At 40.4% G+C, this 12,821-nt stretch overlaps 1 protein-coding gene across 1 annotated transcript; it reads right to left on the minus strand.

Annotated features, from left to right (window-relative positions):
* Positions 1-485: 485 nt before the first annotated feature.
* LOC310723064 (acid-sensing ion channel 4-A-like) lies at positions 486-12,722 on the minus strand. The gene is made up of 7 exons (XM_083570889.1): positions 12,573-12,722; positions 8,154-8,207; positions 5,373-5,529; positions 5,195-5,286; positions 2,900-2,979; positions 2,577-2,687; positions 486-1,096 (listed from the first exon to the last, which is right to left on the minus strand). Exons 1-7 carry the CDS (start codon positions 12,586-12,588, stop codon positions 971-973), a joined length of 636 nt encoding a protein of 211 aa, XP_083427015.1. The 5' UTR covers positions 12,589-12,722; the 3' UTR covers positions 486-970.
* Between the last annotated feature and the right edge of the window lie 99 nt (positions 12,723-12,821).

A 12,821-nucleotide genomic window follows, 5' to 3' on the forward strand; every position in this document is an offset into this window, starting at 1 on the left:
GTCCCGTGATTGGGTTATGTATGATCCTTTGTTTGTTACGCGACAGTGGCTGGAATAAGGAGAAGCATTCAGTTCAACTCAACTGTCTAACAGTTTGATGTAAAAGGTAAAAAAGTAAAGGGACCCTTAAACACAGGTTCTTGCTAAAGGGCCCAAGACTGGCAGCTTGGCGTTATTGGGGCTTGAACCTCGGATCTTCTGATCAGTTACTCCGAGTCTTAAGCACTGGGCTGCCACTTCTCTACATTACAACAAATGATGTTATCTCATACATTGATTATATTAAATTAAATACGAGCCTGTCATTTTTGTAAGCGAGATCATCAGACGAGAGCTACTGTAGATCAGCTTATTCTACACACCACAAACACACAAATATACATACAAGATCGTTTCATTGTTCTGTCCTTCCAATTATTTGTGTTTTACTTCACAAACTCACATTTAGATAAAAAGGACACACAAAATTCTCAACACAATCGATGTTAAAAAAATTATTATCTTTAATACAGTTGAAGTGAATAATCATAAACAGTGGAATATAAACACTGTGTTTAAAGTGTCTCCTAGAGAGACAAATATACGCTACTGCTCTGATACACACTCGCCCGGTTATACAGCGAGAGACGCTCGCGTCCAGCACTGACCACGTGAGGTGTCCCAGTGACTGAGAGGGAATTTTACAGGATGAGAAGAAACTGAGGAAAAGGAGCGCAGCTGGAGAAGGTTCTGATTAAAGTCCTGATCCTCCACCCAGACTGCTCTGGCACTCCATCTCATCCACACATCCACTCAGGTCTTTAACACACACACACACACACACACACACACACACACACACACACACACACAGTCTATCCAAGCACAGGTTTAGGAGTTCAGCTTTGGCTGGAGCTTTTACTGGTGAAAATAAGATCCAAGAGAGAAAGACAGACAACGAGACGGAGACGGAGACAGTCCTTGATGTTGGTCAGCAGGCGAAGTCCTCGTTTTGATGACGAAGGTGGTGGTGATGAAGATGATGGTGGTTGTTCGGGAGGAAGGTTTTGGTGAATGTCGCACCCTCTGTATTTCTTTCCATGTGTTCACTGATATCCTGTCGATCACACAGAAAGTACGTCTGTAAGTCTTAGTCTGTAAACTCACTTTTCCAGACTCAAATATGCAGATTCCCTAAAGATTTTTAAAGCATATTTAACACCTACAATATGTTACAATTTCTGATGTATTTCAGAGACAGAATCTGTGATGTTTTCCATGTGTTCAGTCACACGGTAGGGGGCGCTGTTCTGTCACGGCAACTGCTGCCTAACAATGTAAAATCCAATCACATTTGTTTGAAAGGGCATATCCTTCTCTGTGTTTTGGCCTTCCGACCACTCTCAAACGACTTTTCACATAAAAAAAAATGCAGCTTTTTAAAAAACACTCCAAAACGGATAGATTTAAAAACGCTCTGTTTTCCCGTCGCTGCGTGTGAAAAACGGAGGCTTCTGAAAACACATTTTTTATCATATTTTATTACTGCGGCAGGTCAAAGAGCCCAAAGGTGAATAAAGGCCAGGTGGAAACGATGTTTCAACGTTTTGTTCACGCGCACTACTGGGACGTGATCGTTTTCGGACTGTGTGTGTGTGGATGAGCGACTTTTAGAAAACGATTGAAAATGAAAGCGTGTATGCGTTTTTAATTGTACCCAGATTAGTGTAGATTTAGACTTTATTTTATACAAAATAAATGGATTAAAAAGAAATGTGTAGGAAGCCTGCTGAGACTCAGTGAGACTTGTTGAGACGTATAGCAACATGAACATGGAGCTCCAGAATCTCAAATACTTATAGAATGTGAAAGCGAGAATCTGAGAGCTTCTCAATTCTGAGACACAGAGACTCGGCAGTGCTACACTACATGGACAAAATTATTGGACTTTTCCAGCCATGTGTTCTTCTTCCCTAATCTGGTCTCACAAAGCTGGAGACACACAGATGTATAGGACGTCTTTGGATGTGGTAACATGAAATTTTCCTTTACTTAAACTAGGAGACCCAAACCTGTTCCTCTGTGCACAAAGCCAGCTCGATTTCAATATTATTTCCATTGGTTGGAAGATGTGAAAGATCTCCTGCTATAGAGCTCCAACCCTTTTGAATGTGAACACTGACTGCACCCCAGGCCTCCTCACCTTCTCACCTACATCAGTACCTGACTTTACTAACACCCTTGTAGCTGAAAGCATTCCCACCAAAACCCCAGAAGACTGGAGCTTATTGTGACAGCAAATAGAGAGAAAGTGTGGAATGATTCATAAAGCAATCTTATGGTCAGGTGTCCACAAAAACCTTTGTCCATATAGTGTAGCTCAGGGCGTAAGACACTGGAAATCAGATCAGAAGGTCATGGGGTAGAGGAGGCATCTGCTGGGCCCTTGGTAAGTTCCTCTGCTTAAAATGATAAGATAAATGCAAATAGGAGTCTGTGAGGAACTTTCTGAGACTCAAGAGAGACTTCCTAAGATTCTGTGAGACCTTTGTAAAGTCAATAAGTGCAAGTCTCAGAGACTCAGACAATCATCTGACCTTTGTCTTTGTGTCCTGCAGGTTGACTGTAGCTACAGTGCTGGATTGCTGTTGTGGTCGTTTTTCTTCCTTCTGTGGCCTCAACAAACGCTGTAACCTGAACTTAATCACCTGCAGAGAAAAAAAAGAAGAAGAAGAAAGACAGGGGAGATTAAAAACAGAATTGAGACAGAATGATGGACAGTTGAACATAAAAGGAAAAAAACGAGACAAATATAGGAAGAATTAATAGATGGAGAGATAAGAAAAAGAGACAGATGACACAAGACACTAATGATCCACAGCACACACATCATTATCCAACACTAGCAATTCAAATGTACCTCATAAATGTAGTCGAGGATCTCGAGGATGGTGAGGATGCTCGCGCCAATGAAGAGTCCCATCTGTCCTCCGATATCACCTGAGGGCAGAACAGGAACAGAGATGGAGGAGGATGAGGACGGGGACTGGGTGACATGGTGTCCATCAGGTGTGAGTGAGACTCGGGTCCTGAGGTCCACAGCACTGAGTTGTTCATCTCCGCCTCATTTAACACACCAGATTCAGCTCATTAACTCATCACTGCCACCAAGCTGTTCCAGCATGAAGCACACAGGAGCAGACTCTCACACTCCTGACTTACAGCAAGCAGAGGGACATTTTATCTCCAGAAAACAACCAGCAGGTCATTATAGAAAGTCAACAATCAAATCTTCATTCCATTCATCCAGGAACCAGGAACTTTCTACAAATACTTTCTCCTTAGAGCCTTAACCAAATACATACAACAGACCCCTAAACATTTCTTCTGGGAGCGTTATCTTAGTACCCACCTGCCAAACACCAGTTTAACACCAGACTAACACCAGTTTAACACCAGCCTAACACCAGTTCAATACCAGCCTAACACCAGTTCAATACCAGCCTAACACCAGACTAACACCAGTTCAATACCAGCCTAACACCAGACTAACACCAGTTCAATACCAGCCTAACACCAGACTAACACCAGTATAACACCGGTTTAACACCTGCCTAACACTAGCCTAACACAAGTTTAACACAAGTTTAACACCTGCCTAACACCAGTTTAACACCAGTTTTACAAACACCTAACACCAGTTTTACAAACACCTAACAGCAGTTAAGGTCAAGTCAAGTTTATTTCTATTGCGCTTTTCACAACACACATTGTCTCAAAGCAGCTTTACAGAATTGAACAGTCAGTGTGAATGGTGTGTGTTTATCCCTGATGATGGAGTCTGGGGCAACTGTGGCAAGGAAAAACTCCCTTAGATGTTATGAGGAAGAAACCTTGAAAGGAACCAGACTCAAAAGTAAACCCATCCTCGTTTAACACCAGTTTAACACCTGTCTAACACCAGGCAAACATCAGTTTAAGACCAGCCTAACACTGGCCTAATACAAATTTAACACCAGTTTAAGACCAGCCTAAGTGATGGATTTACCTGCAGGAAATAAATCCTTAGAACTTTGGACTGATAACTTGAGCTGTGGATATAGATAGCAGGCAGAATATAATAGCAGGCAGTCGAGGCTCAATGGTTAATGCTTTGGGTTACTGATAATAAGTTCAGTGGCTCAAGACCCCGAACAGTGAAACTGCCACTGCTGGAGTTCTCTCTACCCCAGAGATGCTGTAGCATGGCGAACCCTGACTTCCCAACAAGCTGAGATACGTGGAAATGAGAATTCCACCGTGCAGTAATGTATTCACAGTGAAAAGTGAACCCATCCTCGTTTAACACCAGTTTAACATCAGCCTAACATGTAATGTATTCACAGGGAGCACCAACATACCTCAGTCAGTGTGGCAAAAGGCCTCATGCTGAGCACTTTTGGAGCTGTGCAACTGGTGCTGTTCTAACCACGTTCGCCGTGTCACTGAGCTCTTCTCATGCCCAAGTTTCTTACCAGGAAACACGATCTCACTTCCGCACCCACCGCACCCGCCAGATTCAGCTTCTGCTGACTTCACCGTTTTGACACCGTTGCAGAGATTCAGAGCAAATCACAGATGGTGCATGAGATGCTTTGAAAAGAAGCCTCCAGGACACGTTCCAGAAGAACGCTAGGAGCGCTGTATTGCTGTGCAAGGAGACTATTTTGAAGGTGAAAATGTGAAAACGTAGATAAATAAAGTACTTTCTTGTAAACAGAGCGAATCTCCAAACTTTTTGAAACCACCTCGTTTACAATGGACATAAAAACCCAAGAACATTAGACCATCACCTTATCTGCAGAAACATAATATCAGGAATGAACTTTACACACCATTTACTCAAACCCAAGAACTCAAAATTATAAACCTTTGCTTATGATGCTCAGATGTTTAGATAATAAACTAAAACCCAGGAACTTTAGAACACAAGCTTTCATTCCTGACACAGATTCACTTTTTTTACAAGTCATAACCTTATAATTAAATCCAACAAAATACAGCTGCAATAAACAAGACCCAAGATTTGCTCTGAGGCCCAATCGAGCTGATTCCAGTCTGGTAGCAGACAATCTAATCTGAGATCATCACCAGGGTTGGACCACAGTGGAAAAGGAGGTCATTACGTGACAACACTTTTTTATCACTAACACTTGACAGCAGATGAAACTTTTACCTAACAACCCAGCGACATCGTAGGCTTTCTTCTGCTCGATCGTCTCATAGTTCAGAGCTTCAAAGAAAATGTCCAGGATCAGGAAGTTTTCTCTGGAAATGAAGAAACATCAACAATTTAAGATAGACTTCCATAATTCTATTCATAATAATAAGATTACAACTAAAAATTGTCATGCCTTATATAATCCTCAGATTTGTGGTATTTTCTGGACAGGTATCGAGCAGAACCTTTGCTGGGGATCTTCACCATGGAAAGCTCTTTCCCGTACCGTGTCAGATTACATGGTGTCTCACATGAACAGGAGAACTCACCCGAACTCTTCTGCAGCAGCTCTGTAACACACACACACACACACACACACACACAGGGGAGAACGTACTATATAAGCAGAAACATTGGCCTGCTTGAGTGAGATCATGAGCAGAACGTCTCATTCGATAAACGCAGCTCGAAATCCACCTGACAAACGGCAGAGTTGGATTTGTGGACAGTTTGATGAGGAGGATTGTAATTGCTCACATCTCTTATCATTGTCTCCTAATAAAGTGCATTTACGAGCGTCATAAAACACAAAGAGCCGAGCACAGCCCCTCTGAAGACCTGGAGAGCAGAATGTGGCTCAGATGTTCAGCAGTATACACTGTAGTGTGTGTTTATGGGTGAGTGTGAGGACATTGTTAATGGTCCTGCACTGACCTCGCTGAAAACCATGTCTGATGGACTTAAAGTGCCCCAATTATGTGTTATTATAATAATTCCAGAGCATCAATGCTTAGGCTGCTTCGATGTTCCAACAGAAACGGATGAGATGGAAATAATGGCTTTGTAGTTTTTATTTGCAGCCACCAGCAGGATGTAAAAACATGCAGAGACAGAAAGGAATCTATTTGTATCAGAACAAGGACATCAAGATCCCTGAGGAGTTCACTGAACATGCAGAGCTGTTTGCATCATCATCTTCCAGCAATGGAACTTCATCCCAAGAACTTTGAGAACATTAGCCCAGAAATGCTAGATGAACTTTAGAACTTCAGACCATATCATTATGTCCAAAATATATACATAGAGTCATTGTTTTATGTAATATACAAGTTCTTGTGGTCCAGGGATGTTGCATGGACAAGAAATAAGCAGCTTTAAAGTTATTCCAATCAGACGTTCACCACTACTTCAGGAACGTGTGCTAAACATCAGCAACTGATTTCACATTCTCCTCCCACATCCTGAACAACTCTCTCCACATTTTTTATTCTAAACTTCTAACTCACCTGCTCCCTGAACACCACTGCTTCACATCTTCTCCAAACTCGCACTCATGTTAAAACCCACTCGAGTTAAAAAGCAGTCCCAAACCACTAAATATACATATTATTTAAGTCCTGCTTCTCATTTTATTTGTCAGAATCATCTAATCCAGAATAAAAAAAAATAATACATTCTATCTACACAACCAGGTCGTTGAGGGCCTTGATCAAGGGTCCATCAGTGGCAGCTTACATTCCTTTCAATATGTGGTTCAAAGTCTTAACTTCTGAACTTCCACTGTTTTTTCTAACTAGATTCCAACCCTGGTCTAAGAACCCTGCTCCTACAAGTCTGCAAGTACCATCGATCCTGAGATATCCTGGATATGTGAGAATAATAGTATGGACCTCTGTGGGTCAACCATTGATTTAAACAGATTTTCCTACCGGATTTGGAAGCAGAAACATATTTTTCTGGATGCAACGGTGAAACAGTTCCCTGTTTCCCAATTTCCCTGTTATTTTTACCAATTCCTTTTCTGCAGTCATGTGTTAACTCTGGGATTCGCTCTGGGAATCTGCATTAGCGGGCGACTGATTTTACCCATGAGGATATCTAGATTGGATCGTACCTGCCAATAATCAATGAATCAACTAATAGATGGATACTGGCTATAAAAAAAATAAAAAATCATTAAAATGTGCTAAATGAAATTAAACAATTTTAATGTATGAATATTCAATAATGATGAATTTAATATGTATGAATATTTAATTGATCCATACATTTTAAGTAAAAATAAAGGACCCATTCAAACTGAAACTAAAAAATATCAGTCCTAATAATAATAATAATAATAATAATAATAATAATAATAATAATAATAATAATAATAATAAAAATACAATAATATTTTTTGTGCGAAAAACATTTTAATGAAATTTGTTTGTCTGATAGTGTGACTATTATTAATGTTTTTTTTTTTTTTACTATTTTTATTTTGTATTTAAAAACCGTGTTGTATATAATTGTACTCGATCTCTGTTTTAAATTTGCACTTTTTTTTTTTTGCTGCTGCTGCAACAGAAATTTCCCCACTGTGGGATAAATAAAGTTTTATTTTATCTTAAATAAAAACAGTTGAATAAATGAAAAGAAATCAATAATAATAATAATAATAATAAATAAACAGAACATGATGTCAGTGACTTGCGTCTTGAGGCCGCTCCTGTACTGTATACAGCCACCTGGAAAAACTACCGGTATGGATTTTTGCCCATAGTTCCAGCAATCAACTATCAATGCAGACTAATCGGCTGATAGAAAACCGATGAATCGGTCGACCTCTAGGTCTACCAAGAACTTTATGGCATATGATGAGCAGCTGCCAAAAAGATCTGCTAATAAAAATATTTGCACTTGTTCTTGAACTGTATTATTGCACTTATCTCAGTTCTTGCCATTGCATTGCATTACAGACTTCCTGCAAACATCCTGCACTAATCCTTAAATGGAAAAACAATCATGTAGCTCTAGCATTAAAGCTCTCTCATTAAAGCGAGCTCTCAGCTGCGAGTACACTCGCCTCGTCGCAGCTATTTGAGCTTTTCACTTGCCAAATTGAATAAATGCAAATGCAAATCTATATTTTTCTTTATTCCAATAGAGCTTCTGAGGTTTTATTCAGCAGAATGAGTAAATATGTGCTCACCCAGTGCTCTGTCCACACACTTGAGTTTGTCAGGGGCGCAGATTTCTGTGTTTCCTAAAAAAAAAAAAAAATAATAAATAAATACAATCAACCAGAAATGTACAATCAACCATGCAATCAAGCGAAAAAGGAAAATGGTAATAATAAAGAGGATGTGGGAGCCTGCTAGAGGGAGAAATAAAAAAAAAGATCCAGATGATCCAGTCACGTTATGATGACGTAACGTTCCTCAGTTCTTGCTATGGCTGCAGGTCTGGACACACCTTGGGAGAAGAATTCTGATGTGTCTCATGTTATGAAACAGGGGAAAATCACTCCACAACAGTGTTACATTAGTCACATGCACATTTACAGCACAGTCACATTCTTTCTTTACATATTCGAGCGATGTTAGGAAGCTGGATCAGACGTGTTATAGCACCCCCAGCAGGCTGGGTGATAATGTGCCAGCAAACCTGGCAGTTGGGTGATAATGTGGCTTGAACCCCCGACCTTCCGATCAGTAACCCAGAGACTTAAGACCTGAGTTACCAACTCCCATAGAGAGTAGAGTTGATACCAAAACCAGTACTGCTTCATTGAGCTCTAATAGTAATAGCAATAGTGTTACAATTGAAATGTTCAGCTCCTCTGACAATCGATCATGAATTTGATTGGACAGCTGCTTAAGTGTGTAAGAAATCGAATGATTATGATTAGCATTTCACTCCGGGAAACTACGTTTACAACTGATGTCATTTGGCAGATGCCCTTATCCAAAGTGACTTACACTTTATCTTGTCATACAACTGAGCAGTTATGGGGTTCAGGGCCTTGCTCAGGGGCCCAGGAGCAGCTTGGTGCGGCTGGGATTTGAATTCATGACCTTTAAATTCAAAGTCTAATGACAACCACTAAGCTACTGTACCACCTCCTTGAAAACAAACGTTTTGTAATGTAAATTCAATTAATTCCCTCATTTTAAGGCTCTACCTGCTGCGTAATCCCTCCATCCTAATCCCAATCCACCCTCCATCCTAACACTAGACAACTAAACCAGGATGGAGTGTTGGACGGCAGCCCTGCTCGGTGCTAGCTCAGTACAACTAACATGTAAATCAGAGCTTCTTTCATTTTCAGCCATAAATATATCTGGAGAACATCCAGGAACATGTAGCTGTCAGTAGATTAGATTCACGACCAGACAATGTCTGCTTCGTAGATTGTGTGTGTGTGTGTGTGTGTGTGTGTGTGTGTGTGTGTGTTTGACTGTGCAATTGCTTACTCTAGTGTCTGGCTCTCATTAGTCATTATTCTTTTCGCTTTTTTTTTTCTTCTTGCAGTTACATGCTGATTCATTCAGCCCCTGACCCCCAGCCACCCAAACCCCCCTGGTGCTCATATTTAAAAAGTCTTTAAAAAAATCAATTGATTTCTTCTCCTTGCCAGGTTCCTCGCTAACGGCCAGAATACAACAGTGCACTGATTAATTAGAGCAGAACCTAATTGTGGCATGTGGTGTGCATGCATGGCTCTCGGAGCTAATGTTTGGCCAAGAGCTCCTTTTTCTCCTCCCATTAGGACTAAGATTGATTTGGAGACAAAACAAAAGGAACCCAGAGCCCATTAGAGCCCATGGTGGCTCTGAAGTGTAGATACGTCGCTCATAACTCATGCACTGAAAGTTCATCAGCAGGACGCTCGTATTGAGAACGAGCCTTTTGTAGAACTTTGATCTGAGAGCAGACGGCCGTATTCGTTTTCACCCTGAATGAGCATTCAAAGCCATTCGAGTTCACCTCATCCAGCCATGAAAGGGGCTCAAAGATTAATGATTGTAATCGTAATAATCCTCTCGTTTGCTTGAGCTAATGATTATTCTCATCTTTGTTCGTTTCCTCCACCTGAGTCTCGTTTGGGCGAGCGTACAGAGTTTCAGAGCTGTTCCTCAGGATTCTCAGAGCTTACAGCAGGGGTCATCAACTGGCAAACTGCAATCCTGAAGCAAAACTGAAGGTCTAACTCTTTAACAGACGCTGACATTTCTGCAGTTGTGCCTTTTCCGCTCACTTTTCTTTTTCTACTAACTTTCCTCTAACCAGACCTTTGCTCCATGGTGCTCTCAGTCCAAGACCAAGTGACCTAAACATTTCTAGTGACCTCTTAAAACTGTATTTTTTTTACTTTTATACTTGCTAGAAAGGTGTTTTTTCTTGTTTTTTTTGTGACACTTCTGTGTTTATTTAATTTACTTATTTGTTATTATTATTATTATTATTATTATTATTATTATTATTATTATTATTATTATTATTATTATATTGGCCATTAAGTTTGACTTTTAAAGGCATTGTATAAAATGGCACACAACTGAATAGAACTTTTTTATTCTTTTCAAAACTTGGAGACCCAAACCTGTTCCAGCATGACTCGAAGTGCACAAAGCAGCTCCATGAAGATCTGCTTCACATGGGTTGGAGTGGAAGATCTCCTGCTACAGAGCTCCAACTTTATTAAACACATTTGGGATGAATGTGACTGCTGACTGCACCCCAGGAACCTCCTCACCTTCTCACCTACATCACTACCTGATTTTACTAACACCCTTGCAGCTGAATGAATCTCCACCAAAATCTCCACAAAATCTAGTGGAATATCTTCCCAGAAGAGTAGAGTAGAGTAGAGTAGAGTAGAGTACAGTAGAGTAGAGTACAGTAGAGTAGAGTAGAGTACAGTAGAGTACAGTAGAGTAGAGTAGAGTACAGTAGAGTAGAGTAGAGTAGAGTAGAGTACAGTAGAGTACAGTAGAGTAGAGTAGAGTACAGTAGAGTAGAGTAGAGTAGAGTAGAGTAGAGTACAGTAGAGTAGAGTAGAGTAGAGTACAGTAGAGTACAGTAGAGTAGAGTACAGTACAGTAGAGTAGAGTACAGTAGAGTAGAGTAGAGTACAGTAGAGTAGAGTACAGTAGAGTAGAGTAGAGTAGAGTACAGTAGAGTAGAGTAGAGTAGAGTACAGTAGAGTAGAGTACAGTAGAGTACAGTACAGTAGAGTACAGTAGAGTAGAGTACAGTAGAGTAGAGTACAGTACAGTAGAGTAGAGTAGAGTAGAGTAGAGTACAGTAGAGTAGAGTACAGTACAGTAGAGTAGAGTAGAGTAGAGTACAGTAGAGTACAGTAGAGTAGAGTACAGTAGAGTAGAGTAGAGTAGAGTACAGTAGAATAGAGATGAGTAGAGTACAGTAGAGTAGAGTAGAGTAGAGTAGAGTAGAGTAGAGTAGAGTAGAGTACAGTAGAGTAGAGTAGAGTAGAGTACAGTAGAGTAGAGTACAGTAGAGTACAGTAGAGTAGAGTACAGTAGAATAGAGATGAGTAGAGTACAGTAGAGTAGAGTAGAGTAGAGTACAGTACAGTAGAGTAGAGTACAGTAGAGTACAGTAGAGTAGAGTACAGTAGAATAGAGATGAGTAGAGTACAGTAGAGTAGAGTAGAGTACAGTACAGTAGAGTAGAGTACAGTAGAGTACAGTAGAGTAGAGTAGAGTAGAGTAGAGTAGAGTACAGTAGAGTAGAGTACAGTAGAGTACAGTAGAGTAGAGTACAGTAGAGTAGAGTAGAGTACAGTAGAGTAGAGTAGAGTACAGTAGAGTAGAGTAGAGTAGAGTAGAGTACAGTAGAGTAGAGTACAGTAGAGTACAGTACAGTAGAATAGAGATGAGTAGAGTACAGTAGAGTAGAGTAGAGTAGAGTAGAGTACAGTAGAGTAGAGTACAGTAGAGTACAGTAGAGTAGAGTAGAGTAGAGTACAGTAGAGTACAGTAGAGTAGAGTACAGTAGAGTAGAGTAGAGTAGAGTACAGTAGAGTAGAGTAGAGTACAGTAGAGTAGAGTAGAGTAGAGATTATTATAACGGTGGATTTGGAACTTTTGGCTATATAGTGTATCATCTGTTCAGAGTCTATTCCAGTATAAAACTAAATATTTTTACACTTTATATGGTCCTTCATTACTTTATGTACCTTAAGCTTAAGAAATTGTCATTTTTACAGCTTCAGGCTAGAAATCTAAAGACGTTGGTTTCCAGATTGATATTAGAAGGGAAAGAAATTCAGCCCTGTGAAGTCATCAGGATTGACCAACATATAAACAGCCACAATAAGACCAGAGATGATCCGATCCAATAATATAATACATGTGTAGTGGTTTGATGTGTGTGTGTGTGTGTGTGTGTGTGTGTGTGTGTGTGTGTGTGTGTATGTGTGTGTGTGTGTGTGTGTGTGTGTGTGTGTGTGTGTGTGTGTGATCCTGTGAGTGCAACTGCATATGAACTTTTGTAAATGAAAATGTTGTAAGCCGTTCTGCTGAGATAAAACCTATAGAAAATTTCAATGACAAGAAAATGAATGTTTACTAAATAATGAAAGGAATATAAAGAAGTCCATTACCAGGCATGTGCACCATACGGCACTGACACTCCTGCAGGACCAGCTGAGTCTCACAGTGTAAATGACAAGCGCTGATACTGTAGGAGTCATAACCTGGGATTGAGGGATCAGTCGAGGAGCGACAGTTTCCCCACGGGCTGGGGCAGATAGGTCAACTACAGACAGGGAGAGAGAGAGAGAGAGAGAGAGAGAGAGAGAGAGAGAGAGAGAGAGGAAGAGAGAGAGAGAGAGAGGGGGAGGGAGGGAGAG

This window comes from Silurus aristotelis (assembly GCF_946808225.1).
Source record: "Silurus aristotelis genome assembly, contig: scaffold_237, whole genome shotgun sequence".
NCBI classification, from domain to species: domain Eukaryota; kingdom Metazoa; phylum Chordata; class Actinopteri; order Siluriformes; family Siluridae; genus Silurus; species Silurus aristotelis.

Coding starts and splice junctions, on each gene's coding strand:
- LOC310723064 (XM_083570889.1), bottom strand. Junction 5,530..8,153: donor GTGTGTGGACAGAGCACTGG/GTGAGCACATAT, acceptor TGTGTGTTACAG/AGCTGCTGCAGAAGAGTTCG. Junction 2,980..5,194: donor CGATGTCGCTGGGTTGTTAG/GTAAAAGTTTCA, acceptor TTCTGCCCTCAG/GTGATATCGGAGGACAGATG.